The following is a 27,898-nucleotide window of genomic DNA, read 5'->3' as shown; positions in this document are numbered from 1 at the left end:
AAAATTAAGAAATACCTGATTATTTAACGTTCACATATTACAACTGATGTCAAGAACTCTTTTGCTTTTGCCTAAATACCAGGTACAACTACTCACACATGCAAACACCTTTGATTTTGGACATTGAATTCTGTACTTCAAGTAGAATTGCACTCTATTGTTTGCAGCCTATAGTAAAAGCCCAGAAGAGTAAAGAAACTTATCATTATGCCACCAACTGCATGACACCAGGTGTCAGAGTTCTAGCTTACAGCCACATCAAAGGTATATGACATGCAATCGCATTCTAGTTTACCCTTCTCTTTCCAAATACAAGCTAAACGTTCATATGCAGTTCCGACTGCTGTCTGGTGTATAATTTTTCGTGCTGAAAGGCCCAACCCCGGTGCTCTGGGGTTATTTGGAAGGCGTTTGATCCCTCAGAGGCATTTCAGGCAGATCTCTTAAAAGGAGAACAGCACTCACACGCTGTCAGCTTTGTTCATTAAGTGCAAAACTGACTACGTAAGAATTTAAGTTACATAGAAGGCAGATTTCTACCCATGAGGAGTGATTTTGGTTGCTAGTTAAACTTCTTTCCTGCTTCCTCGTGCCAAGAAAGTCCATAGAGAACAGCATCACACAGATCACGAGAAAGGCAGGAGAGTTCCCAGAACAGTTCACACTGGTGTGGGAAGCGTCTGGACAACGTGTTTAAAAAAAGACATGACAGAGAGACTTGTGAACAACATATATGTAGAACATAATTAATCGGGACAAGGTAGAGCTCTTCCGCCGTCATTCTCCATCTCAGAGCAGCAATAGAAAGAGGTTACTGCACTAAACGTTGTTGTCGTACTCCTCATACTTCGCTGTGACAGCTTCCTCAAGGTGAACGGCTGCGCCACCCATTAAGGCAAACATTGGGTACATCATGCCAGAGCAGTTCACCTCGCACTCATAAAGGCATTTCATACAGTCTGCATCGTAAAACCCCACCTTGCCATTGTCATAATCAAGGCAGATGCCCAAGCACGATGGCAGGGGAAGGATTCTGCTTGCTGGATCCTTGGGGGCAGCAGGTGTCGTGGGGATGAAGAACTTCTTCATGCCTAAAGTGACCAGGGTGCAAGGCTTCGATGAGTCAAAGAGGGTATCTTCACTCCCACTGTCATGACCACTGTCTTGCTCGTATCTGGAACAGAAAAACAACTGTTTGTTTTTGTCAAATTCCACAGTGGGAGCAGCGATGTGAAGTGGAGAAAACACTTCCATAAGATACGTAACACTACACAACTACCTGGAAAACCTTGTGGGGTAAAAATCTACCTAAGCCAGGAGGGAAGATGCCTGTTGTAGGTGGAGGACACTCACATGGGCCACTTCAAACAATAACAGCTAAACACTAATACGGATGAGACCATAGAAGGCTTTACTAAGGAACAGGTGTATCTGAGTGTACTCATGCTAGGCAATCATTAATGAACCTACAGGAACAGCAAATTAGTTAACTTGAGAAGTAATCTAGCGAAAATGACTAACCATTACAGACAAGATACATTTAACTTTATTTACATAATGTTAAGCGACACCAGTAAATGCGTTTAACAGTACGGTTGTTCTATGAGTTTTCCACACCACTGCTGTATTACATTGCCTTTTAAAATTCACAACACAACACGGTAGGCTTAGGGTTTTGGTGCATCTGGTTTGTTTGGCTTGCCACTTTGTTTGTTGCTTTTAAAGGGCACTGCCTGGAGGCTTCCCTGAACCCCTGTTTCCCAGCTGGTTACTGGGGAAAAGTTTGTAGCCAGCTTTGTTCAGTCTACATGCTTTTCCCCCTGCTTCTGTCCCCAGAAGAAGTCAGACTGCAGAAGCAGACATTCTTCTGTGCAGACAATTCCTACCTAGATTTGCGTTTCTGGTGGGAGGCTGGGTGTGTGTCAGCTCAACTTTTCCAGATATTTGTGTGGATACGGAAAAAGAAATCAGGAAATCAGGATCTAAGTCCTCACTTTGCAAAAAGGCTCCATCTGACTTTAAGCAGCTCAAGACATTGGCTTTCTTACACTTCCAGGAGGAAGCCAACACATTTGTCAGATTCCTGGAAAAGTTCAGAGTCCCCAGCAGACAGCCTCCCAGCCTGCAGTTCTTAGGCACGTCCAGGCTTAGTACAACTGTAATTGAGAGCTGGAAATCTTTTTGCTCGTTTGTCCACTGTCCACTGAGCTTCTCCTCAGTTAGCACTCCAGTACCACATGCAAGCACACAGCCTGGGATAAGCCAGTGGCTTGGAATCCACCGTGACACAAGCTACAGCAAAGATACGCAGATGTGCACAGTGAACATCGTACCTCTGAACGGCTGCCAAACTTGGCATGCTTAAGGAATGAAGGCGGAGTCTTACTACTGACAATTAAGCATTGCTTCAATCTTGCAATATTTGTCTTTTTTACCTTCTTGCTTTAAGTGACATGTCTTGACATCTATAGAAACCTGATTTCTACCCTCAAAAGAAAGAAAATAGGACTCTGGGTAACTAACACATTTTCCCCGCTAACTGTAGACGATGAACACGACAACCTGCTTACACCATATCCTTCAAGCTACTTTGCACTGGTTAGGTTCACCTTGTGTACTAATTGAGGCCAGAACCGCTCTTTATTTATATTTTTAAAAAGACATCTCCTTCTATAAAACATGTATTAAGCAAGAGTATGCAATTTACCTTGGGCTGGTCACGTCGTGGCTATTATGGAACAATTTATTTATCTGGTGGCTAGAAACAACTCCCACTTTCACCAGGTATGAATAGGCTTCCACGTGAAAAGCCCAGAAGTGCTTCCCTTTGGCAATCCCAGTGTCACCAATGATGTAATCCAAGGTTGTGTAGCATCCGACCTGCACGCACTCAGATCCCAGCAGCAGAGGAAATCCAGCCCTGCTCTCCACAGAGGTTCTTCCTGGGTTCAGCAGGAGATGTTCACTGTTGTACCCACATTTGTCATCAAAAAGAAAACTGAAAACTGAAAAACAGTATCCCAAAAAATTTTCCTCTTAGTTAGGTATTTGGCCTCCTATGCTTATAAACTACATTTGCATATACCCTGGCACTGGGATTTCTCACTTTTGAAGGCTACCAGGAACATCATGCAATTTAACACAGTCTCAGCATGCTACCTGCTTAACCCATTAACAGTGCTTCTAAACATTTATGCAACTAGTAACTGTACAGTCAAAGTCTGGGAGCTACTGGAACTACGTACGTACAGCTCTCAACACCCACAGACACAGATCCAGCACCTTGCGGAAATAAGAAAACCCCATACCTGGAGCTGGAGGAGTACGCAAAACAACTTCTCGGCTCCAAGGGCTACAGATGGAGCCTTTATAGCCGCGAACTCTAAAGGCATAGCTGCTGTCATCATCAAGATCAGGTATTACTTTGCTCTTGCTGCAGACTTCGACCTGCCACATCTCAGTCTCGTCTTCTCTATTAAGCTTACGATATTCAAGGACATAGATATCAGCCGAGTCGACATTCCCAGGGCATTCCCAGCTGATCAGAGCTTTGTTGTATATTCTGCTTTGCTCTTCATTGATCTCTGGTATTTCCAGACCTGGAACGACAGATAACCCTCACAAGGTTAGATACACCTTGGTTTAGAATTCATATACAAGCCCTTTGTTGAGTGGCTACAGCACCATGAGTCGCAGGGGGGAACCTGGCTCAATTCATGAGTGCAGATGAGGATGGTTCTGGATGTGCACTTAAATAAAACCTTCGCTTTCTGTTTTTACTTTCACAGTTGTATTGTTCGTTTCTACTGGCAGCTAAAAAAGCATATGAAAACTATTCTTTTTTGTCGTGCAACAAAAAGCATCTGCAAAGACCTAGTATTACTGATCTACAATAATTTGGAAGCCAGTGTTAACTGGCACTGAAAGCAATGGCGTCTTAGCTTCGTTACCAAAGCTGAAGCTTCATTACCATTGCTGCCAGGTAATGCCTTGTGGATCACAGAGACAGAAAGGACAACACAAGTCACAAGACTGACTTCTGCCGCTGCAGCCCTGCCTAAGTTTTGCCTCTTTCAGAGCAGCCCTTAAGCTGTAACTTGGCAATGAGCTGGTGCGCTCGCAACTTACCATTGGAATGGAAAGACAAGTCACCAAGGATCTCCTCTTGCTTGGCTATGTCCACCACAAAGTCTTCAAAAGTAGCTCCAGCTGCTGGCCGGAAGCTCTTCAGAGATTCGGTAGCTTTTTGGATTCTGACAGCACAGAAGCAGAGGCATGGCAGAAGAGAGAAAAGGGAATTCACGTGTGTGCATTCCTTAAACAAAATTGCTAAGCTTTGCTTTCCAAAAAGTTCCATCTTCATATAGTTACTGATACCTCCCAGAAAGTTCTGCCTCTCTAGACAGAATTCAAAGGCAACATTTAAAGGCTGTTTGTACAACCGTGTAAAGGTAAGGAACAGGCAATTCTGTTGGCAGAGCATTTTAACAATTTGAGGCATTATGCTCAAAGAGCAAAATAGGTGTGAAGCACTCACGGAGAGCAGCCATTAAGATGAAAGCGTTTAAAGCCGGAAGAGACATGTTTGATTAACTTGCAAATACCCGATACAATCTCTGAGCAAAGGAATGCGGCAGTGAGCTGAACAAGCCACCCTTCCACTGCAGTCCTACTGAGGGAGGCTCGGTGTTGCCACAGGACAGGGCCCCTCCTGCGTGCTGTTTTTGAACGCACACTCTAATTACTGCTACTGAACGGTACCGGGACCACCTCCTGAACCTCTGCAAGACATTCCGTACTTTGCTAGCAGGTGTCAAAACAATACGGCTGACCAGACATCCTGGAAGGGTACCCGTCCCTCAAACAGAAGGTAATTCAGATACCTGACGTGAAGTTGTTTTGCTGTTTGAACAAAACAAGATGGATCAGTTTCTTTAAGCACTTCTTGGGCATATCCGACAAGGCCATTATTTTCCAGGAGCCCCTGGTATTCTTCTGCTTGCGTTTGCAATTTCTCCAGCCTTAAAGTCTTAGAAGCTTCAATTGCCCTAAGGGCTGCAGACTTCTTCTCTTCCAGGACATGAAATAATTTCTCAAAACTCTGAGATGCTTCTTCTTTAGCCCTTTCACTGTTGCACTAGAAGGGAACAAAAGACACTCAGACAGATTCCACAGCTGCGGCTGTGTACAGAAACATACATAAGGTTGTTCAAGGTATCACAGCAATCTAGTCAGGCGCTTGACAGACAAGACTAATGAGATCTGTTATGCTCTTTGGGACTGACAACGCCATCAGCGCTGCACCCAAGCTAGCCTTTAGTACCCTAACACCGAGAACCAAGAGCAGGAAAGTGTTCCTCTGACAGCGCCTTGAGTTATGCATGGCATTTGTCTAAACAGCTCATGGAAAAGCAAGCAGGTCAGTCTCAAAGTCTTTGTGCCCAAGAGCTAGGTGCTCTTCCACCTTCCCCCATCACCCTGAACCGGAGGTCCAGCCCAGTTTCTCACGGATGCCCTCAGAACTGTAGTGCTACCTCTGACTAGTGCCCTGAACAAAAGGCACTGAGAAGCACAGAAAGACAATCTGTATCAAGACAGAGGCAGGTCCAGGAGCTCCTGCAATTTCTGCCATTGTCTTTTTCAGCTTCTATGTGATTTCCAACTATGACTCTTCTGCAGGGGGATTTTTCCCTTAATTCTGATTTCACTGCAACATCCTCAAGGTAAACAGACAGCATAAACTGCGCGGCACCATTAATACACAAGAGCTGTAAATGTACACGTCTCTTTGGTTAAAGTGTCAAATAAGCTGTATTTCAATTCAACAGCAGCACCCAAAACTTAACTTCACTCTGTATGTTGCCCAGATTTCCCACACTGTCAGGATTATGTCTTATTGTGTATGATTCACGACCAACACAAACCATTCAGAAATTGTTCTACTGGCTAACTGAAAAAAAAAAAAGGATTTTCAACACTTCACTGAAAACAGTTCAAGTCTTTGCAAGGGCCATCCCCAGACAACCCACAAGTCACTTTTACCTCTGTTTCTTTCAGTAGCAGATCCAGCTGCGTGATGTGAGCTCTCACCTGGCTCTCCTTACTGATGAGGTACTTGATATCTTTTGAAAGTTTCTCCTATTAAAAAAAAATAGGAAGCTGGCAGAATAAGGGTGTCTCACCCAAACTGACAAACAGCACAGGCACGTCATCCAGGTAGCACTCAGCTGATCTAGTTAAAAGGACAACAGCCTGCCACCAGTTAGGAGCAGCAAGCCCACACAGAATTGCTCGGTGACCTGCCATTGCTGCACAGGGAGATCAGGCCACTGCTGTGAGCAGAGCTTGGGGCACAGCCTCTAAAGACAAGAGGCAACTGCCTGACCTGGCTCATTCTTCCCCAGCCACAGGAGTCACCCTTTCTTAAGGCTAGGAACATGAGGCTTCAGGACATTACTAAAACTTACAGAAAAGCCTTGTTAGTTATTAAGTCATTTCTATTAAGATTTGCTAGAAAAATGAGTAGTTCTAAGCGTGAACTTATGAGTGTCTCTGCACTTCCTTAGTTGCAAGAGTTAACAGCTGTACAGGAAAAGCCTTGCAAACTCGCAAGGAGGCCAAAGAGCACAAGACAGACGGGTCTGGTCTTTTTTTTCTTTCCCTGCGAGGAAGAGAGGAAGAAAAGGAAGAAGAGGAGGTAGCAGCAATCATTCTTTAAAAACAAAGCAATCTTTCCAAGTCTTCCCTGCTGTACTGTGCTTAGGGAAGTAACAGCTATGCAACTTCAGAAATTTATAAGGTCCCAACAGACACTTCAGATGCAAAGTTTTCAGGGGTGCTTCTAAAGTATCAGCTAACCCAAGCCACAAGGACAGTTATTTTCAGAAAGCTAGATTGTTCAATGTTAACTGCTTAAACCTTCTCCACTGGTCAATACTGCTGTACACTTGGCTAAAATAAGGTGGAAACACTTCTAAGGGGTTATGTTTCAAACCTCATAGAAAATACAGTTTCTCAGACACACACTATGCCACACTAATATACACAGTAACAAATATTGCACAACAGCATGCCTCATGACTAGTTCAGTGTCCTCTAAACACACATCCTGGCTTCCTGCCAGAGGGAACTTGCCCTTAACACCAGCCATTCACTACTCTTCCCCTTCCTAAGGTCAGGTCCAACAATATTTACTTTTACCTTAAGGGTTTTGTAGGCAGTGCTCATGGTTGTTACTCTATGGTTTGCATGATATCCACTCAGTTTACAAAGGTGACAAACAGGCCTTCTGCAGATTTCACAGTACATGTTCACCCCCTCCATTTCATGTTCTGGACACATCAAAATCTGAAAAAAATAGAGAGCAGAGAGGACACAGGTGTGCTTCTAAAAACTGAGGTGCTTAACAAATCATCAAAACTCTCAAGCATCCCACAGCCATGTCTGATTTCATCAGTAGATTTTTTTATATTCGGTTTATCTTCCCTCTTCTATATTTGTCCACACCAGTGAAAGGCAGCAGATGGACACACACAGTCTGACGAAGTCTAACAGTGAGTAAACACGTGGCAATGTCAGCGTACACACCACATAGCCTCTATACTGCAATCAACTGTTTTGCTAATCCCTGAAGCTGTTTGCATGCCTCAAGCTCCCTACACTCCTGTTCTGTAAATGCAATATATAACATACCCACCCTGTCAAATTTAACCATGTCCATGCCAGCATCTCTTGAAACAGCCATGAACTGTTTCTTAAAGCAAGAGCTGACATAATACTGTAATGATTTGAGTCTAAGCTACACTCTGACCAGCCACATAGCCGCTGCTCTTGGAGCAACAAACGAAATGCAGCCACCGCCAGTCACGGTCATTTTAAAGACAAAAGGCTCCAGTGTTTCAGCTTCTCTGTCTGACTCCAATTACGAGTTGTTCATGCTGAGCGCTAATTCCAGTATCAGCATAAACAACATTGCAAAAATGCTGGTGTTCACTAAAAATCATCTTTCAAAAACTGAACATATTGAAATAACTCCTCAAAGTGGGGGGAAGTGCTGCTCAACTCCAAGCTCAAGCAACAGATAAACCTATCTAAAATGGGAGGAAAAGTTGCTAAAAAAAAAAAAAAAAAAAAAAAAAAAATAACATTTTGCCTCATTCCAGAGGACTGAAAGACAGCATTTGATTTGGGTCCATCTACTCCCTGTTACCACAGAAGAGCTCTTGACAAAGCTTTTCCATTGCATATCAAGCAAAAGAACAAGACAGGTGTGCCAATATGCAAGAACAAGATAGCTGTGCCAATACTCAAGTTTTAAAAGTATCACCTTTTCAGACACGCACAGAAAAAAGGACAGAAAAGGGCACAGAAGGAGAAAATTGTGAGTAGTGTAAACATGAGCACACTAATCTCAAATAGCAGGCCATGTCCAAAACCAACTTTCAAGCCCCCAAATGTTATCTTAGGCTATGGTGAAAAGCCCAAAGACCCTAATCTCACTGCCATCTTGGTACAAAAGACTATCATTAAGCAGAATATGTCATAAGCTATCTCATTGACTGCTGGATTTGAGAAAAAGAAAGAAAAATAGGGAACTTTCAGGAAAATGAGCTGTGCAGGTAGACATCTGACATCTCCAAAAAGTCATGCAGTCATGCTGTTAGTCTGTGGCAGTAATTTTTCCACAGCAGTGCATAGCTCATATAAGCAAGAATTATAGCACACAAGCTAGAGGCAGGTCAGCAGATTACCTTGTCTAGTTCTCTTAAAATTCAAGAACAATCAGCCCAGTATGTGCTTCTCCCATCCCCACCACATACGTTACAAAGTGCTGTCCAGTCTGGTTCTAAACGAAAGTCATGACTGAGAACATTGTTTAGGAGACCAGCAAATACTCCATGCATTCAGTTCAGGTCTTAACAATGCAGTGCAATGAAAAATGCACTTTTCTTTCTTTTTTTCTTTCTATTAAGCTCAAGCAGTCCTCAAAAAAGTCTCTATAAGAGCACAGTAAACATCAGTTTACTGTTGTTGGGAAGTCTTCCTACACAGTAGATGTATCTATAGTCAATTTAACTATAGCATAGTTCGGGGGGGGGGGGGGGGGGGGGGGGGGGGGGGGGGCGTGTTCTTTTTTTTTAAATAGTACATCTGTCTTCACACATTATTTAAAAAAGCTAAATCCCACACATGGATACACGTGATAAATCAAGGACAGGATGGTCTAAATCACTTCTCCCCCTCCTTTGCTCTACTTCAGGATAATTCAACTACTGACTTTTAAAATCAAATTCAGGCTGCATGTAGTATAACAACATATGGTACCTTTAAGAATACACAAGGATCACAAGATGCCCTTGGTATTTTAAGGGTTTAGATACCATAAAACGAAAGTTTTTAAGGAGCTGTACAGCATTTTAGATCAAGAGCCAGAAGACAGCATGCAAACTTTTACCTTGTTCATTTATCCTATAAAGGACGTGTGTGCTAGCGCATTTTAAAGCACATCAAGCACATGCTTGCTCTTAACTGGAATGAATGTGTTAGACTCAAGACAGCAGTAAGTGGACTTCTGCATGTTCACTATCATCTGCTCGCTAACCTTTGAGGCTCAAATTTTTCCAGCTTCAGAAAGAAGGTACACCACCAGCAAGAGCCTTGTACACATTGCACACTCATCAAATTTACTTAACTTAATAAAAATTAATCAGGACTCCTTGAACATTAGCATTCCTGCTATCTGCTGGACCTCCAGTGAGGTCACTGGCCACAGGCATGCAGCAAGTGCTGGGACATTAAGACTTACTGTGGTCCCTTGTTAGAGAGATGGCAGCTGTGACAATTCCTCCTATCATGTAACTTAAATTCAATAAGGCACTGCCATGTTCTGCACCATGATTAGCAGGAAAAAACAACAGTAACAGCACTTGACAATCACTCGGTTTTGTACAAGTGCAGCAGTAGCAGCACATAAAGTAGAAAACTTGCCATTACATTCTTCTCCTCTGCTATAGCTAAAAAAAAACTAACAGGGTGTAATAACAATGGAGACCTGAACTCCACCTTTTGCTATTGCTAGGTGCAAAGAAGAAGGTAAGAAAGGAGATGGCTTTGTGATGGATCAAGTTCAAGCACAAAACATCTAAAGGAAACCTGCTTTAAAGGGGCAGGGGGGAGGCCAGTTGTGTTGGGTTTTTTAAGTTTACTGCACGTAGGCATCCTTTTACTTTACATACCCATACTTTTAGAGAAAAGCACTGCCATTCTAGATGTTCAAGACTATTTACTCTTCCAAAAACAGAAGGGAAAAAAAAAGAACCAAAATGACAAATAACATGATCCACTCCCGCAAGTAAAACATCCTTGGTTTTAGTGTCACCTTAAAACATGTTTTCAGTGCCCCCTCCAATAACAACCACTTCAGCATCAACAAGAACAGAAATTTATGTTTCACTCAATAAATAACAGCTGGAGTCAATAAAGCAACAATGGTCCCAATAAGCAACTACTGTTGCACAGATACGTTTGAAGCTATATGCAAATGCTGCAACCCAAATTCTGTAAGGTATGTTATACCTACCTTAGGTCTGAAGTTGGTGGTTGGTGCTACATACTCATGCTGGGCTTTCACAGTTCCCCAAGGATGGTGTACTTTGAAACATTCATTGCAATAGCTTGCACTGCAGTCCATGCAGCTCTTAGTGGATTCTTGAGGTGGAGGCTTGCAGAAATCACACATAATAGCAATGGCTGCCCTGGCTGCCTGTCTGTATCTTTCCACGATCGTTTCCAAAGTAAAGTTGCGAAATAAGCCATTGATGCCACGTTCTCCAAGATCAATATTCCTCTGGCAACCCGGACAAGGAAATAGACTCAATCTAGAAGTCACTGAATTGAGTTTTCTGCCTGTATAAACACCAAATCCTGATTTAGAAGGAGCATAAACAGAAGAGGTTTAGAGGGAGAAGCACAGGAATTTATGAACCCATTCCAAACTATTGTAGCACATCATCCAAACCAGTACAATCCCAACGCATATGCAGTCTGCCAAGCCAAAGGGAATATATTTGCCATGACAAGGTAGTGTAATGCCCAAGTCCAGGGGACACCACAAACTACTACTCTGAAACTCAATTCCATGTTAAGATGAATTTATCTGTTCCAATACTGTTGTCTTCTTCTAGTTTTGGATGCACTCAATCTGCTGCCTTTCAAAACACTGAACACAAAACCCTCCAGAAACCAGTTTTAGGCTAACTGGCTGCCCATACTGAAAAGATGCTTATTCCCAGAATGAGACAGGTTATTCCCAGACACAGATAGCCAGCTTCAAGCTCCCCGAAGTTTGTTTTGGATGAGTCAAATTTATCTGGCTCATCTCAAAAGACAAATAAAAAATTAAAGGGAAAACAAGAGAACTAGATATTACCAATATGAAATCTCAGCCAAATCATTTAGTCAAAACATGCAGAGGCTGACTTGGCCCTTGCTGAATGGACTTGATAAAAGAGGACTAGTAAGTAAGCACTGCATACCAAAGGGGATGCTAAGATTGTTGTGTTTGAGAGATTCCTCTATCCTGAACTGGGGAACCACAAATCTGCAGTGTTACACAGGGTACATCTATCTCTTCTCATTTCAAAATGGGATGGCAAAGAAACCGCACTCCTACCAAACAGTTATGCACAAATATCCCCTCCTCTCCAGAATAAAGTGATCAAAGGCTTAAGTCAGGTCACAAAGGTAAGGAGGAGCCTTCGGAGCCTTTCATGGGGATGGCTCACTCAGACCCAAAAGCTATTTACAGGGTAACATTCTTGAGGCTACGGAACAAGAAGTGCATTCCCATGTCTCACTCATGAACCCAGCGGGCACAACTATCAAAGAATCCTTTATCTATTTCTGAAGGAGGCTAAGCCACTGTTCAGCCTTAATGTGTGCCCTCTCAGCTTCCCCTTACACAGAAATAATAAACCATCCTCTGTAGCTGGAGCATGGTTTTAAGATCCCTTTGAGGGCTGTATGTTGGTGTAACTAACAAATTTGTAATGCAGGTATGACTTACAGCTGAATTCCTAGTGTTGGAGCTGGCTCTTCTTCAGAAAAGGGAATTTGTCCTCATCTGTATTTAGTCAGCATCTTTCCACCAGAAGTGCTGATGCTTCATTTGTTTTTGAAGCGTCTTTTCATTCTACCCAAAAGACATCCGCCTTGTGCTGCTCTACCTAATCCAAAACCTCCCTTCATATCATACCCTTTTCAGTCTCTTAAAAAACAAAACAAAACAAATGTTCTCAGAAGGAACTAATTGCTCTTAAAAATAATCTTTGAAATGTGCCCCATGGTAGTTATGCATGACCATCAGCTAAGAAGCCACAATCAGAGCAGACGTGTGGACAAGCTGGCAGTCACAAACCCAGCTGGTCTCATGCCTTTCTGTAGGTTCTGAGCAGAACAACTGGACTGCATTTACAGAACAGTATGGGTCACACAAGGCACTGGTATACAATTCTCTGGCTAAGGGAAGCAGAGATTATTTTTTATTTTTTTTAGTACTTACTTGAAGTGAATTAATTACCCAGACTGCACGTCCTGCAGTACCTGTAACTTGATGCACAGCAACACACACATGCAATGCACAGCAACAGGAGTGAAACACAAACTGTATTTCCAAAAGTATGCTCCAAGATAGTACTGCGCACAGGAACACACATCTTCCAGACTTCCACCATGGCCTAAACAAAAACGGTTTCACATGCAGTGCCATGCAGTCAACAGCTACAGAAAGGGATCTGGAGTACTTAGATTTGCTAAAACTAAGAAGATAATCATATAGTGTCAAATGTCCAGGGACTGCCTACAAGCAGTATGCTGTAGCAGAGAGCAAGCAATGACAAAAATGACAAAGCACGGTTAAGAAGAAAACAAAAACCCATGGTGCAGTGGTCAAGTTTAAAAATCTGAAATTTGTATCCAGTTGCATGCTTTTGAAGTCTGGCCAAGTGGCTCAAATGTGGACGGGATGTTTGTTTAACTCAAAGGTGACTTCAGCTGCATTCCAGTGGAGGCCTTTCATTCTGCCAGTGGTGGCCCGAAACGAGATTGTCATCATGAATGAGCCATGCTCTGCAAAGACTGGTGACACTGCTCTCAGAAAGCAATCCAGTATCCAGGAAGCCCTGTGCACCTTCAGATGTCTCATCTCTTTTCACTAACAGCACTCCAAGAGCCTAGGATTGTTTTTTTCCCCATTTTAAACCCTGGAAGTTTACTTGCTAAGCTTCTCGGCATGCTCTGCCACTTCAACACTTAAAGCATGTTAACATCCTCTTCTTTACCTTGCGAGTGTTAAAATGCTAACTTGGAGCAAGAATTACTCTGCTTTCTGCTTATAGGATTTCTACACTTGTATATTAAAACAGAAAGCACTGATGAAGTGATAAATTACTTCGAGCACTATCTCTCCTATCTGTCTTGCGTCCACTTTGCTAAAACTGAGTTCTGCTTATATATTTAAATATATATATAAAAAAAAATTTATATATATATATATATATATATAAAAAAACAAACACAGGCACACAAAGAAACAGAGCAGCAGAACCCATGGATTTTGTAGTCATATTAGATGTGCATCTCAGAAAAACTTAGGTCCTCCAGATATTATCTTTCACACTTGGCTACTCTGGTTTACAACAAACAAATTGTGAAATATTAGGATCATCACAGGAAATTTTCCACTGTGATTTGTAAACAGACTGCTCCACTTGCAATTAATACCTCAATCAGTAACTAAAAAATTAGTACAACATGTTTATGCTTAAGATTCCAAACTCACAAATACTAGGATACAGGTTGCAAAGACTTAAGTCAAAGAGCAATCTTCACTATGTCTTTTAAAGATAATGTCTAAATCTCCTCTCCCCAAGGAGAGGTACCAACACTGAAAACGTTGAAAAGCCCAGCCTGCAGCTGATGGTTTGCAAAGGGATAGGACATCTTAAAGGTAAAATTCTGTTTTCCAAGTATAAACAGTATCACCAGAGTTTTATGATTATGGAAGACATGGAAGTTAAATGTGTGAGAGTTTGAAAAAATAAAGATTTTAAAAGTCAACTGGATTTTCATAGAAGTTTTTTTTTAAAAAAATATAAAGGTATATTGCCATACACCCCACCCCCTGAAACTCAGTTAATGCTTTTGGGTGGATTTTTAGGAAGAAAGAAAAGAAAAAGTGAGGTAAGTCAGTAGCCGCAAAATGTCATTTTCAGATACTTTAATCTTCCCCAAATAAAGGGTGCTTTCTGCAAAAAGAGCAGATAAGGACAGCTTTCCAAGAGGTCTGCCAGTGTCCTGCAGTATCTTTGTTTTATGATACTTTCAGTCTTCAACTAAGCAATTTAAACTTCCCCTTTCGATTAGCCGCTTTGTCCTCCACTGAGTGTGAAATTCAGATTTGTGTTTAGCTCAGTTCATGTCTTTCTTGAAAGACAGTTTCTACAGATTGCTCATGTGACTGCCAATATTATGACAACATTGAGCTTGGGGGGGCGGGCAGGGGGGAAGTGTGTTCCGCTTTTGACAGAGCATCACATGAAAAAAAATATTTATGTTAACAAGCCCACACACTGGCTGAGATGATCCGACTAGCTCAGTTTTCGAAATGAGATATACTTAAGACAAAAAGACACTGGCTATCCTTCAACCTGGTGATACTAAACTTGCCAAATATGACAAGTGTATAAACGTAAACATTTAGCTTTCCTCATATATTCATGTGCCATACTAAATTGCCAGATCCAGAACTACCTACTCAGGTTAACATGGTGTGAATTTCAATGTGCTTATTTATCAAATTAAGTGGGCTCCAACAGAATGAAGAACTAGTATTTTCTTCCAATTACAAGCGATGGCCAACCATGACCTCTCAATGTTACAAAGATCAATCTAGCAATTGCACTTCACTACCAGCAAGACAGCAATTTTACTGAAACTTGGGCATGTAAACTCTTCAAAATTAAAAAGGGGCTGGGGTGGGGTGATTGTTGGGGTTTTATTTTAAAGGGAAGAGAGAACATGTGTTTGCACCCATCAATGTATGTTCAGTCATGTGTACACACAAGAAAAAAATATATTCCAATATATTAACTGAATTCCAGTCCAGTTGACCTTTAAGTCAGTGTTAAACAGAATGAAAAGCTTTCCTTACAGAAGTCCTTTGCGGTACCTTTGCTCACTGCAAAAGCCATTTTGTGGACTTGACCACTGACAAAAAGCTATATGCTGACCAACAATAACTTGAGATCTAAATGCTAGACTATCTCCAGCCAATACAAGAAGTGAAGCATTTCTACCTCTCCACCCAAAAGATTTCCTCTGTGAGGCTGCAAACAACGAACAGAAAGCTGTTTAGAAACCAAAAAATTAGATATGCTATTGGGTTTACAATGGTTCAAATGAAAAGCATCAACTCTTTTCTCTCCTGTGGCTGTTAAAATACTGCAGGGCTGAAAGGCAAGAATGTTTATTTCCTAGCACATGAAACAACTGTAGTATTTAAGCAGAACAGAAAAAAGGAGAAAGAATAGATGGGGAGGGGGACTCAGGGAGAGATTTCAAACATTCAGTTTCTGCATCATCTGTCAGTGCTGCACAGGTGTCAACATAACCACATTACATACTTCAATTACACCAACACTATAATTACACTAACATTACAGAAAACAGATTAGCAAGAAGAAATATCCTTTATTTTCATTTTATATGCAACATGATTTTTTAAATCAAAAATTATTTTTATATACAATATAAACAGTGAGAATTTTTTAAACCAACACATTAGATTTTAAGAGACAAATGCACTCCATTTCAACTGAAAAATCAAGAGTTCTACCAGTTCTGGCCTTTTTCTGTTAAGATAAATTGTATTGAAAAATGCAAGCTGCATCTGCACAACAAACACAAGAATCTGGACCAGTTCCTTCTGGCAGCTCAAGAATTTAAATGCCAAAATAATTGTAAATAGCTAATACTCCTCATGGAGATAGCAGGGATTCCTTAAGTGAAAAAAAGGAAAAAGCCCACAGCAGCAGGAAGGTATCATGTCCATTTTCAAATATAATGATAATGTCTGGACAGTGACATGCCCTGCACAAGCCTACCAGAAACTGTATTAGTTTTTTGTTATACATGTGAGGTCCCACTTGGGATGTTTTCTTGTACATTCTTCTCTCTTACGGAGCTGTTTCATTACAAATTCCCCTAAGGATCACACAATTAATTATGCAAGGCAATGTGCAGTATGGACACTTCAGATGCAGGGTGAGAATGGTACAAATGTAAATTGCAAGCTGGTTAAACATTACTGGTACCAAACATCTGAGAACAAATATCACACCCACATAGCAATGGAGGTATAATGCCTGTAACATTAGAAGTGAAGATAGTATAACCTGAATTTCCAAATATATTATTTAAAGCTCACACTTCCATATGCTTTTCATTTTGCAGATTTGAACTGTCTGAGATAGTCTTCCTGTGATGTGCATCTGCTCAACACTCTTTGAGGGGAAGAGGAGGAAGCCCATTATTTCCAAGTCTCAACCCTCTCTTGCTACTCAAACGGGTAAGAAGTCTTTAGGAAAGCATTCATCTCCCTCTGCTAGCAGGTCAGGTGAGGAGAAAACACATAACTTCCCATCAGTTTACTGGGACGGTGGCAGACTACTGTGGATTTAAAGATTACAATGGCTGCAACAATTTCCATGCATACACCTTGGGGGCAGGGGGCAGGAGTACCAAGAACGGGTCTTTCTTGCCCTGTCGTTATGGGCGTAAGGAAGTAGCAATGCTAAATCGGGCAAGCAGAGCTGTGGCGGCACTGCAAACTTAACTCTGCAAATCTAGTAGTAATTAAACGTCAGGTTCCTGAGGGAGCTCTGCCTCTCCTGAGCACAGGGCAGACTATGCCACAGCACCATGTGCAGGCCATATCATGCTAGATCACTGTTTCTACTGCCTGATGGGGAGCAAGCTGGAGTGAAGCTTTTGATGGGAGATAAAGCACTAGCTCCTTGCTTTACACTGCTGATGGCAGTGGTGGAGCCAGAGCAGGGGGAAGCTGCTCCCCATGCACAGGCTGTGTGACACTCCCACGCTTCCCAAGGCAGTTTTCACAGGAAGGTCAGGTTGCCCACAGTGCATCCACCAGTCCGCAAGGCACCCAACTCGGCACTCCTATGTCCACGCTGTAAAAACATAAACCAGACAGCTGCACCCAAAACTGGTGACCACTTCAATCCATGAATACAATGCCATGCCAGAACATTATGCTTACTGAGGAAAAAAGGGAACAGGCTTGGATTCGGGAGAAGGCAGTCACCAGTGGGTCCTTCTCATTCCAACTTACGTAACACTGCAGCTAGAGAGGGCTCAGAAAGTATATGCAGAGCTCCACGGTGACTGTGGGGCTGTGCACCCCATGTCCAGAAAACAGGACTGTAATGAAGATAACTGACCATTTGGCTTGGGGATTCCCTCAAAATCATGTAAGCCTCAACCAGCCAAGCCACAGCAAACACAGCATTCACTTATCAAACTGATTTGAAAGAGTACCACTACTAACAACTCAGTAGTTCTTTAACAGAAGTGGGTGAAATGAAACATTTCAGTTTTGAAAACGGGGAAGGGGAGGATGAACATTTGTAACATGTGAAATGCAAGATACAGCTTCAGGGTTTGTCTCATGGGTGACCCTTCCAGAGCACCAGTGGAGTGTGGTTTTAAAGTGGATAATTATGTCAGAAGGAAGCCTAAAAGCCAAGACAAGGTTTCTTTCAAGCAGTATAGGATGCACAAAGCACTTTCGATGTATCTGTGCAAAAGCAGATCAACTCATCTGTGGATTACATGGACAGCTGTAAGAATCTTTCTGGTGTGCTGTCACAAAGAGCACCGAGTCTTACAACTAAGCACTCTTTAAAGCTTTGAGCAGACCTCACTGAAAGAGACTGTTCGCACAGTCATCTTACAGTCATCTGTGCTCCGTTAAAATGAGTAGGACAAAACTATCATTTTCAAAGTCTGCAGACGCTCAGAAGGAAGTCAGAATTACTGAATTTAGGCTGGCCAAGACCTGAGGGAACCACCTCAAAAGTGCTACTGACAGGCAATACAATTGCTGATAATCCCTATCTCAATGCTACTGAAAGTAATGCTATTGCATCTTGATGTAAGTGAAATAAAAGAATAAACAAGCACAATGGTTACAAAGATTTACAGGATACCGCAAAGACAAACCTATTATATATGAAATAATGTGCATTGTTCTTAAAAATATTCCCATTGTTCTTGCCACAGAATGAACAGGACTTGTACTATTACTAAGCCATCTCTAACCACATCAGGAGTACTGGGAAGGCATTTTACCAACGCAGATGCCATTCAGCTCAAATAAATCAATCTAATGCATAAAATTAGGAAAAGGTGCAAAAATTCTGATACATACCTGATCTAGTAATCCTGTCAATTCTGTCCACGCTAGCAGTGATTCTAATTCGAGGGCTACTCTGATTAGAGGATTCAGACCCTCCATCAACAGAAGAGTCTTCGAATGCAAAGAGTATTTCTTTCACACATTTATGACACACGTTGTGCTGGCATGGAAGGATCAGCGGATGGGTAAATAATTCCTTGCATGCTGGGCAGATGAGCTCCCTTTCGATCCCCTTAATGGCAACCTTCGTGACAGAAAGAGGGAGAAACAAGGGTAAGTGCAGAAAACATGAGCCAGCAAGACTTACGGCACAGCTGTACGTCTGCATGTCACCAAAACCCAGCTCTGTAGAATCATTGTTCCACACAGCTCTAGCTGGTTTGGAGCACTCCTCTGGCTAACACCGCAAACACATCTCAATGAAGGTTAGCGAAAGCACTGCCAGCGTTGACTTCAGCTGAAACGAGCACTGCCACCAGGCAAAGCCAGTTCATCCTTAGGTCACGTCTGCATTGCAGGGGAGGAAAGGAGAGGAGGGGAGTAGTCTTAATTCTACTCGGGGACCTAGTGAAACGAAAGCAACCGTGCTTCTCAACAATAGGAAGCCACACGTCTAAGTCAGCTTGTTCACTCGTTTTTCAAGGGGGGCGGTGGGGAAATTAAGCGTCTGACTGGTTAAACAACAGGCTTTCCCGCCTGTAATTCGCGTTTAAGGGCTGGAACCGCTGTGACTTCATTGGGCTAACAGCTCCGCGTCAGGAACATTATTTATTTAGTTATTTACTGCGCAGAAGCGCAGCCCTGGTGGGTGCAGCAGCTCTCCGGTCGCCCCCCCGCCCGCAGCACCTGCCGGCCGAGCCCCGCCGAAGCATCAAGTTGCCGGCGCAGGCACCGCCCGCCCAGCTCGGCCCCTCCTGGGCTGCCGCCGCTCGGCTCGCCGGCGTCAGGCCGGTTGTACCGATGTGCCCCCGGCGGCGTCCCCTGCACCGCGCCCCGTCCGAAGGTCTCCGTGCGAGCCCTGCCCGCGGCACAAGCCGCGAGAGCGGAGGGAAGGACAAGCCCCGGCCCGCCGGCCGCGCCCCCCGGCTCCCCCCCCGGCGCTTACCGGGCTCTTCAGCTGGCACCCCTCCATCCCCGCGCCGGCCCCGCGGCAGCGGCTGCCCGCCCGCCGGAGCGCTGTTAGGCCGGCCAGACGGGCGGCGACCCGGCGGGGCTGCCGTCCTCTGGGCGGGGACAGGGGCGTCGCCTACGGCACAATGGCGAGCGCGCTCCGCACCGGGCACCGGCGGGGCGGGGCGGCCAACGCCCACCGCGGCAGGGGCGGGGCGGCCGGCAGGGGGCGGGGCGGCGCCGGGCGGGCCCGACGGAGCTGTCCAGCCGCCCCGGGGCGGGGGGGGGTGCGCGGCCCCCGCCCGCGCCCGCCGGCCCCGCCGGTGTCACTATTTCATTGTGTTCTTCCGCCCAGCGGCACCGGGCACGCCGCCCGTCCCAGCGGCGGGGGCATTTCGTGCTTTCCCCGCCGAGGCGCCGCCGTTAACTGCCTGCGGTGCCCGGCGCGGCGCAGACTCGGGCCGGTCCCCGCGGGCTGGGCTGCCCCGCCGCGTCCCCAGCGCGGGCGCCACCGGGCGGCTCGCGCGGCAGCTGGGCCGCGAAGGCAGGGGCAGGGCGGGACCCCCGCGCCCCGTGTCCGCTGGAGGAAGCGCAGCAAATGCCCTTCTCACCGCCCGCCGGCCAAACGGGGATGCGTTTTACGTCCCCAGCCTCGGCGGGTTTGGCCGAGGCGCGGCTGCAGCCGCTGCGAGCGCGGCGCCGCCGGTAGTTAGCGCAGCGTCAGCCCCAGGGGGAAAATCGCCGGCTGGGAAACCCGGGGGTGCGAGCGTACCGTCTCCTTACGTTACACAGCGGATGGAGCCTGGACTGCCTGGACGACGAAATGACGACAGTTTGATAAACCCTAAATTTGACCTACTTGCCTATTTAAAAGACTAATACCAGAACAAGAAGTTCCTTTTCCCCCTCAGAGTTCCCTGCATATGAGTCAATAAAAGGAACACACTTGAGATGCCTTATTTGTTTTTTGGCCGCTATTTACATCTGGTCTTCGGTGGCCTGGACGTGAAATTTGAATAGAAAATGACAGTTGGAAATTATGAAGACAGAGGTGATGTTTTCGCATGTCTAATACTACAAAGAAGAACTTTCTAGAGAACACATGAAGATGTTACATTTACTTTATAAACCATCATCATAAAAACACAGAGTACTGTGCTCAAAACGGTGCCAGTAACGCCAGTAATGCACAGTATGTATATTCAAACTGGAGCCAGTAAGGCGCAGTATGTATATTCAAACTGGAGCCAGTAAGGCGCAGTATGTATATTCAAACTGGAACATGTCACTTAACTGAGCAGGTGGGGAGAAAGGGTTGGTAGGGACATGAACTGTTAGTCTTCCAACTATGTTTTGAGTAATGATTTGCAAATATCTGAATAACTATAGTATCCCTTAACCACCTCTACTGTCCCCACATTTCCCGATGTTACAGGCAGGCTTTGAAGGATGCAGCACTTAATAAGCCCTTGTCTACATTTGCACGCTACCCGTGGCTGACGCTGGATGTGGTTGACCTGGGGCCAAGTAAACTATCGGCCACAGACCAGAACAAAGCCCCTTTCACTCTACTGCTGCCTTTGAAACACTATGGAGAAATTTTCTTTTTGGTGACACAGCAATGCAAACTGTTCTGCCTTTCATACCAGAGGTGTAGGTGCCAGCAGAGGTGGGTGTTGCTAGCATGGACAAACCTGGAGCACACACTTTCCTCCTGTCCTCCCACAGCCTTCACATGGACCACAGTGCCAACTGCTGTTACTGCCAGGACTTGTGAGTGACTCTTTGTTCAATCCCTTAATAGATCATTAAGGTATTATTAGCTTGTTTGTGTGCCTGTTTGCTCAGGCTTCAGGGTACTTTAGAACAGGATTTTAATTACCACCTCCTCCTCCTCCACCACTTTAAGAAGTTACATGGATGAATAGGTCCTCAAAGGCCTCCAAAGGGAAAAACCACACTTCAGCACTCACACTTTACTAGCCTTTTGGTCCTCCCCCAGCCTAAGACTACTACATTTGCACTGCCAAAATTTGCACTAGCTTTATGGTACTGGGAGAAAAAAAACAACAGTTAGGAATCACTGGTATATTAAACAGGTAAGAGTACAAACCACCATAGGAAGAGACTCCTGTCATTAGCCTCTGCAGGAGTCAGCAAGACCAGCGTGGCCACAGAAGTCTGACCTACCTTTCTGCTTTGTTTCCAACCACATTCGTGCATTGACTGGGCACCTGTTCTGCTAATGATGGACTCCTTGTACATGAGGAAGTGTCAAGGGAAGTGTCAAGATAGTTCAACACATCCTTCATAATTCACTCCTGCCCCCTCAGCAGGCAGGGTCTGACCAGGCATTGCTGGCATGTCTTGCACTCCCAAGAGAGCAGCACAAGAGAGAAACTGGAGTGAGTGGGGGTTGTCATCCTATTTTCCCTCCTACCTCAGTTTAAATGGGCTTGTTAATTTAATCACTGGTATGCAGCAGTCTCCCAAGCGCTCCTTTGCATTAACTCTCAGCACAATTCAAAGAAGGATGTGGCACCGGCTTTCAACAAGCTATAGAAATCCCACACTTGTTATAGAGCGCATCTGGGGTCCTGCTGCATGAAGAAACACAGCCTTGCCCCAAAGCACGCTGGAGGTTCTGGCAACAGTTCCCCTGCCTTCAGCAGTCAGGTCCTCAGGCCAAAGCTTTCCAAAGCATTTTTTTTTTTCATGCTGCCTTTGCCACCATGGCTCAAGCGTGAGCCTGTTCTCTGCTGGTCTGCACTCCAACTGAACTGCTACTTGCCTTGCACTAGGTTTGCATCAGAGGAGAGCCAGTGCATCCACAGCAAAGATACAGAGGGTGAAGAGGGAGATTTGCTTCTGAGCTAACATGACTGTCTTGGGGACTGAGGCAGCAGGCAGACACTTTTCTCCCTGTGCAATGGAAGTATTTTCTGCCAGGATGGATGCAGTGGGGTTTTAGCCCTCATCCCAGTCTCTGTACATCGTCAGTGATGCAGTTTGCTTCTCTAGTTAGCCTTGAAAAGTTGCACCTTGAAGATGACTGTTTTCCCCAGGATTTTTTCAGTCATGCAGGCTGAAAGATACATTGTTTGCTCAGCAATAAGGCAAGACTTTAAGGTGCCTGAGAGAAATGTGCCTGGTTTGGCTCAGGAATACAGGCTGATCTTTGTCTTCTTGAGGGTTACCCTTCATTGCATCTCCCTGGACAGCCAGCAAGGGCCTATAGACCGTGGTGTTTCAAAATGAAAATAACCATGATTGAAGATCCCTTGTCATAAAAATATTAATCCTTCATCCTTTCATTCTGGTGTTTATCTGCCCATAACTTGGTCGGCTAGACCAAACAAGTCCGGAAGGTCATATGAGACACTGCTGTGCACAGAGCACTGAGCAAATAAAGACTGTCCTCATTGAACTGCCATAATATTGGGATTGCAATCAGCTTTGGGTAGGATTTGTAGCTGGCACATCTCAAAGTGTGCTGAGCTGGCTCAGTACATCCTTACTTTTATTACTTACTGCTATGTGTACAGCACTCTGCTTCACACTCAGGACACCTGGAAAGCAGCAGCTGCAGGGCATCCAAAGAGCAGCTACAGAGAGCAGTCCACACAGCACCCTGCTGTTTCCCTCCAGAAGTAAATCCCTTGCCAAGCAAAGGGAGGAATAATAATGAAAAAGTTTCCCAAAAACACATGACAAATCAAAACACACTCCATCTCTGAACTAGGGAAGATTCATACCGGTGAACAAATTATTACTGTTTAGCACAAACGGTTATTTTTAAAAGGATTTGGAATATAAGAGGTTTACATTAAAATAAAAAAATTAAATCAAATTTACAGGAAGACCAGCCACAGGCTCAGTTTCTGGCACCGTAAAGATATGGCACAAAACCCATGAACAATACACACACAGCGCACAGGGAATTGCTATTCTGTCCTGCTGCCTTCTCTCCTTCGCTTCAGATTCTAGCTACCCCTGGCACGCAGGGCATGGCTAGCCTCTCACCCTCGCTGTGTCACATCCCATGCTCTGGTAGGTGCTTCAAAGAACCCACTGCTGGAGTGATGAGGACATGCCCAAACTGTGGAAACACACCTTTGTCACACAGGCTGACTAACCCAGCTAATTAACTCAGATTAAAAACTGTGAAGGCAAACTGGATTTTAACTTCTCTTAGCAGCTAAATTTCAGATTCTGGCTCCTCTGAAACGTCTAACCAGCTGTCACCTGAAACTGAATGACAAGTTATCTTCTACATGCTCTTTTAACCCAAGTCACCTTTTTGTGCAAATACCCCTCACAATGCAGACATAATCGGGCACACTTCTGGACACGTGGTAAATGGAAGAAAGTTGTTGTTCAAGTAAAGGTCTATTCTCCTCACAGGGACCCAAAACCCAGACAAGCTCTTTCCTACACATAAGCAAGGAATATGTAAAGCTTTATCTTCTAAAGGATGAGGAGCAGAACTCCAGCTAAGTCAGGCAGCCCAGAGAAACCCACCAGCCACCACAGCTGCTAGTAAATTTTACTATATTTCTTTTCTCCAGTTTCTCATGTGATTCAGTTTTTTAATCCCTGTGTAGCTCTATCCCTTACGTTCACCAGCAGAAAAGCTGAAATGCTACCATGAGAGAATTGTACATCAGTCACTATATGAAACCAGGCAGAAGAGAGGGACAGAAATCAGGTGTCACATACAGGAGCCAGGTGGAGAGCATGCAGGATTTGAAATGCTCTTCAAATTATTTTTTTTATTTCTTGTATTCACATTATATTAGGTTTATATTTTGGGTTTAGTAGTAACTATTTCTCTAAATGCTTTTTTCTGGAGAAGTGGTTTTAAAGCTGTTCCTTATGAGTCACAAACTGTCAGTTTCTCCAAACCATGGGGATGGTAGGAATAGATGGCAAAACAAAGGAAATGAGTGAGGGAATAAAACAGAGGGTGAGGCATTGATTATAAAATGGAGTATGCCAAGAGCTTAATTTCAACAAAATCAACGGTGCACAAACATAGTGTCAGTGCTGCTAGCCTCTCTCTGAAATTCACATTGGTTTATTGAATTTATTCTGCTTACAGAAAAATGCCTGAAAATGGTTCTACAAAATGGACTACAAGTAATGGTATCAGTTACCCATCAGACACAAGTATTTCTTGACAGCATTTAAAAATTCTTTGAAGTTAATAATACAAGAGAAGCAGATGCGTTCCATTGAAGAGAGCATATATCTATGCAAGTTAAACAACTTTGAATGGAGTGAGGGTGAACAATTGTGGGGATGTTCATGTGTTTGACTGATGCAAAAGGAAACTTATAGACAATGGAGACGAGAGAGGAAAAAAGAAACCTGGAACCATTTCTAGAATACTATGTCATTTTGAGTGTTGAATGTCCATCCTTGCTGTGATTTGAACTGGGATTTCAGAGTCCTGAAAGAAGGTCATGGAATTCCTTCTGCCTCAGTACCTCTGGTATAAAATGCATTGAATTGTTAATCTGTCTCACAGATTAACAATTGGAGTGCTCAGATGCTGCTGTGACGTTTCTGACAGGTGCCTCAGAGGCCCAGGATATCTCACAGTGTGTTGCAGTGAATCTAAACAGATGTTGTGGGTATATGGATTATGCAAGGACTGTTTTATTGGGGCTAAAAGTGTTACGTGCATCTTTCTGTTCCAGGTACGATGTGCAAGTTGTCTGTGTGTGAAACAGAGTCATAGGGGAATAATTAGCACAGATCATTAAAGGAGATAACAGGTTTTTGAAGTGACATTCCCCCAGAGAAAAGCGATATATAATGATTATACATAATGATTTGCCCTGTTTGAGAGGCCTGACAGAGGCTGGAAGCTGAGTGGAAACACAGCACAACTGCTGAAAGAGGTCGCATGCCCAGGGTCTAAGAGCTGATGTATCACACCTGCTGGGATCATATGCAGAGAAAGGTGAGTGCGAGTTGTTGTTGTTAACGTCCTGTTTCTCTAACAGTTCTTCGTTCAGTGAAAACCAGGTGCTTAACAGTAAAGCCAAAGCATGATAATGTTCTCAGGCCTCGTTGCAAAAGCTTTATTGATGTGGGAGAAAGGGAAAACCGGGGTGCTTGGGGCCTCTAAGTAGTAATACCTTGCCCCTAATCCAGGGGTCCTCAAGCTACGGCCCGCGGGCTGGATATGGCCCCCCAGGGTCCTCAATCCAGCCCCTGGTATTTACAGAACCCCCTGCCCCCGGCCCCCCCCCCCCCCCCCCCCGGGGGTTGGGGGGGGAAACCAAGCAGCCGCAGATGGCTGCCTGCCACTGCATCCGTGCCGGCCCCCTGGTTAAAAAGTTTGAGGACCCCTGCCCTAAGCAAATACAGTTTACCATGCAGAAGAGTCCTTTTGCTGGCATGATTTACATCACCTGAGAAAGCAGCTTAATTATCCCAGCAGAACACCTCCAAGATGCTGGGAAGCATCAATAAATTACAAAGAGGCTGTAATCTAAACCCCCTGCCTAGAGGTAAAGAAATGCAAAAGGAAAACATGGAGAGTGAGAGGTGTCAGAGCTCGACCTGAGAAAGTCTCAAGCAGTGACCACCATTCTCGAAAGTCTGTGAAGGTCACACAGCTGCTACTGCTCCTTCTCTCTTCAGATACATCAAATGCCTCTGAGGATGGAACTTGGCAATGTGATGCCCTATGTAGAAACACCAGCATTGTTTTCCATAAACATGCATGTTTCACTCTACTGTGCTAAATCATCTGCCTGCCAAGCCATATGCTCTTGCAGAGGGTGTCTGATTCAAGCTATCAGCACAGGCTGTTTGTTTAACTTTGAGATAAGGGGCAGGCCTAAGTGCCCTCTCACAAACAAATCACAGGCAAAAGATGCTTCTTGCCTGAAACCCTTTGTATTGCATAAAAAGGACAGGAACAAGACTCGGCCATATGAATTTTCCTTTGGAGCTCCAGGCATGTTTACTCTTGGGCAAGAAGAAGCAGAAAATCACCCAGGAAACTCCTCTCTCACCAGCTATAAAAGTCCATCCACAACTTTCAGAAGAGGGAGTGGGAGGAAGAGTGGGCAGAAAACCAGGGTGTGAAGGCAGCCTCTGGACATGAGCTGGAAGGTCTTCAGGATGCATTCAAACAATCTTTTCCAACGACACCATTGTTTGCCACACTTAAGTTTAAAAATACCATGACTACTACTAATTATTTTTTTTAAACCACCACAGGAGTTTTTGGTAAGAGCAGAAGTACTCACTGTTTTTAGTATGTATCAGCATCAGTAGCTCACAAATACAAGAAGTTGGATTCTCGAAAAAGGAGGGGGGAATCCAACTTCTTGTATTTGTGAGCTACTGATGGATACATACAAAAAACATGCTAGTTCCCCTCAAAATATCCGCAAACTCTGCATCATTTCCTGGGGTCGGCGCTTCTCACTCCAGCATCTCCCGCAGCCCACCCAACCCTGGGTAGCAGGAAAAGCCCCCGGTGCCGGGCTGGCACCGCACGGCACGGCACGGCACGGCACGGCACGGCACCGTGCAGGACAACTGCCGCTTGCAGGAGCCGGAGGCCGGGCTGTGTCGCGCTGTGTGGCATCGGGCACCGCATGTATTAACTCTTCCATCCGGCAGCCTTGGAAGCGCCTGGCAGATACGAGGCGGGCCCCCCAAGTGCATCAGCTCTAAACCCGGCGCCAGGTACCCCCCAAACAAAACGTTAAGGAGGGAAGCGACCCCCCCGGTCCGGGCGCACCCCCGACGGCACCGGCCTGGCACCCCGGGGCCGCCTCACGGCACGCACCGGCCCGCCGCCGCCGGGACCCCTGCCGGCATCCCCCGCCCCCGCCGCCCCTACCTTGCCCCGCTTCAGCAGGTCCAAGGTGTAGCCGAAGCGGCCGCCGCCCGCGGCCACCGCCATGGTCCCGCCGCGTCCGCCGCTCTGCGCCGGGGGGGCCGTGGCGCTGCGGGGAACACCGCCCTCGCGCCGCTCCCCGCCCCGCCGACGGCGCGCGTGAGGACCTGTCGGCCACCAGCAGCGCGGGCGGACTGTCACCGCGCATCGAGGTGCCGGGAGCACCGTCCCTGCTCAGATGCTGCGGCCGTGAGAGCTGCGTGAGAGCCGGCGGGTTACACCCACCGTGGTCTCGCCAAATCTGAGTGTTACCGTACAAACCGCTCTCGGCCTTCACGGGGCGGCGGCATGAGGCTGATGCCGCAGCCAGGTCTGCCCAGGGGAGCGCCCGAGGTGGGCATGCATCTTTTCAAAGGGACCTGAAAGCA

The 27,898-nt window shown here is 45.0% G+C and overlaps 1 protein-coding gene across 3 annotated transcripts; it reads right to left on the bottom strand.

Moving 5' to 3' along the window:
- Positions 1 to 27,572, bottom strand: TRIM36 (tripartite motif containing 36). Of its 3 annotated transcripts, XM_040580213.1 has the most exons (11): positions 27,474 to 27,572; positions 18,506 to 18,737; positions 15,318 to 15,383; positions 10,580 to 10,923; positions 7,201 to 7,347; positions 6,043 to 6,138; positions 4,884 to 5,137; positions 4,129 to 4,253; positions 3,309 to 3,599; positions 2,708 to 3,005; positions 1 to 1,174 (listed from the first exon to the last, which is right to left on the bottom strand). In XM_040580213.1, the coding sequence occupies exons 1-11, from the start codon at positions 27,534 to 27,536 to the stop codon at positions 820 to 822; spliced, it is 2,271 nt and encodes a 756-aa protein (XP_040436147.1). In that variant the 5' UTR covers positions 27,537 to 27,572; the 3' UTR covers positions 1 to 819. The 3 variants fall into 3 exon arrangements, with proteins under 3 accessions (XP_040436147.1, XP_040436145.1, XP_040436146.1); XM_040580211.1 differs by lacking the exon at positions 15,318 to 15,383 and having other exon boundaries at positions 10,580 to 10,905; XM_040580212.1 differs by lacking the exons at positions 15,318 to 15,383; positions 27,474 to 27,572 and adding an exon at positions 19,599 to 19,732 and having other exon boundaries at positions 10,580 to 10,905.
- Between the last annotated feature and the right edge of the window lie 326 nt (positions 27,573 to 27,898).

The sequence above is a fragment of the Falco naumanni genome, chromosome Z (assembly GCF_017639655.2).
Source record: "Falco naumanni isolate bFalNau1 chromosome Z, bFalNau1.pat, whole genome shotgun sequence".
Lineage (NCBI taxonomy): Eukaryota > Metazoa > Chordata > Aves > Falconiformes > Falconidae > Falco > Falco naumanni.
This window is presented reverse-complemented; position numbering and strand designations above follow the sequence as displayed.

Coding starts and splice junctions, on each gene's coding strand:
- TRIM36 (XM_040580213.1), bottom strand. CDS start 27,536: ATGGCGGTGGCCGCGGGCGGCGGCCGCTTCGGCTACACCTTGGACCTG. Junction 18,738..27,473: donor ACCTGCTGAAGCGGGGCAAG/GTAGGGGCGGCG, acceptor TCTGTCACGAAG/GTTGCCATTAAGGGGATCGA. Junction 1,175..2,707: donor CACGACGTGACCAGCCCAAG/GTAAATTGCATA, acceptor TTTCTGTTCCAG/ATACGAGCAAGACAGTGGTC.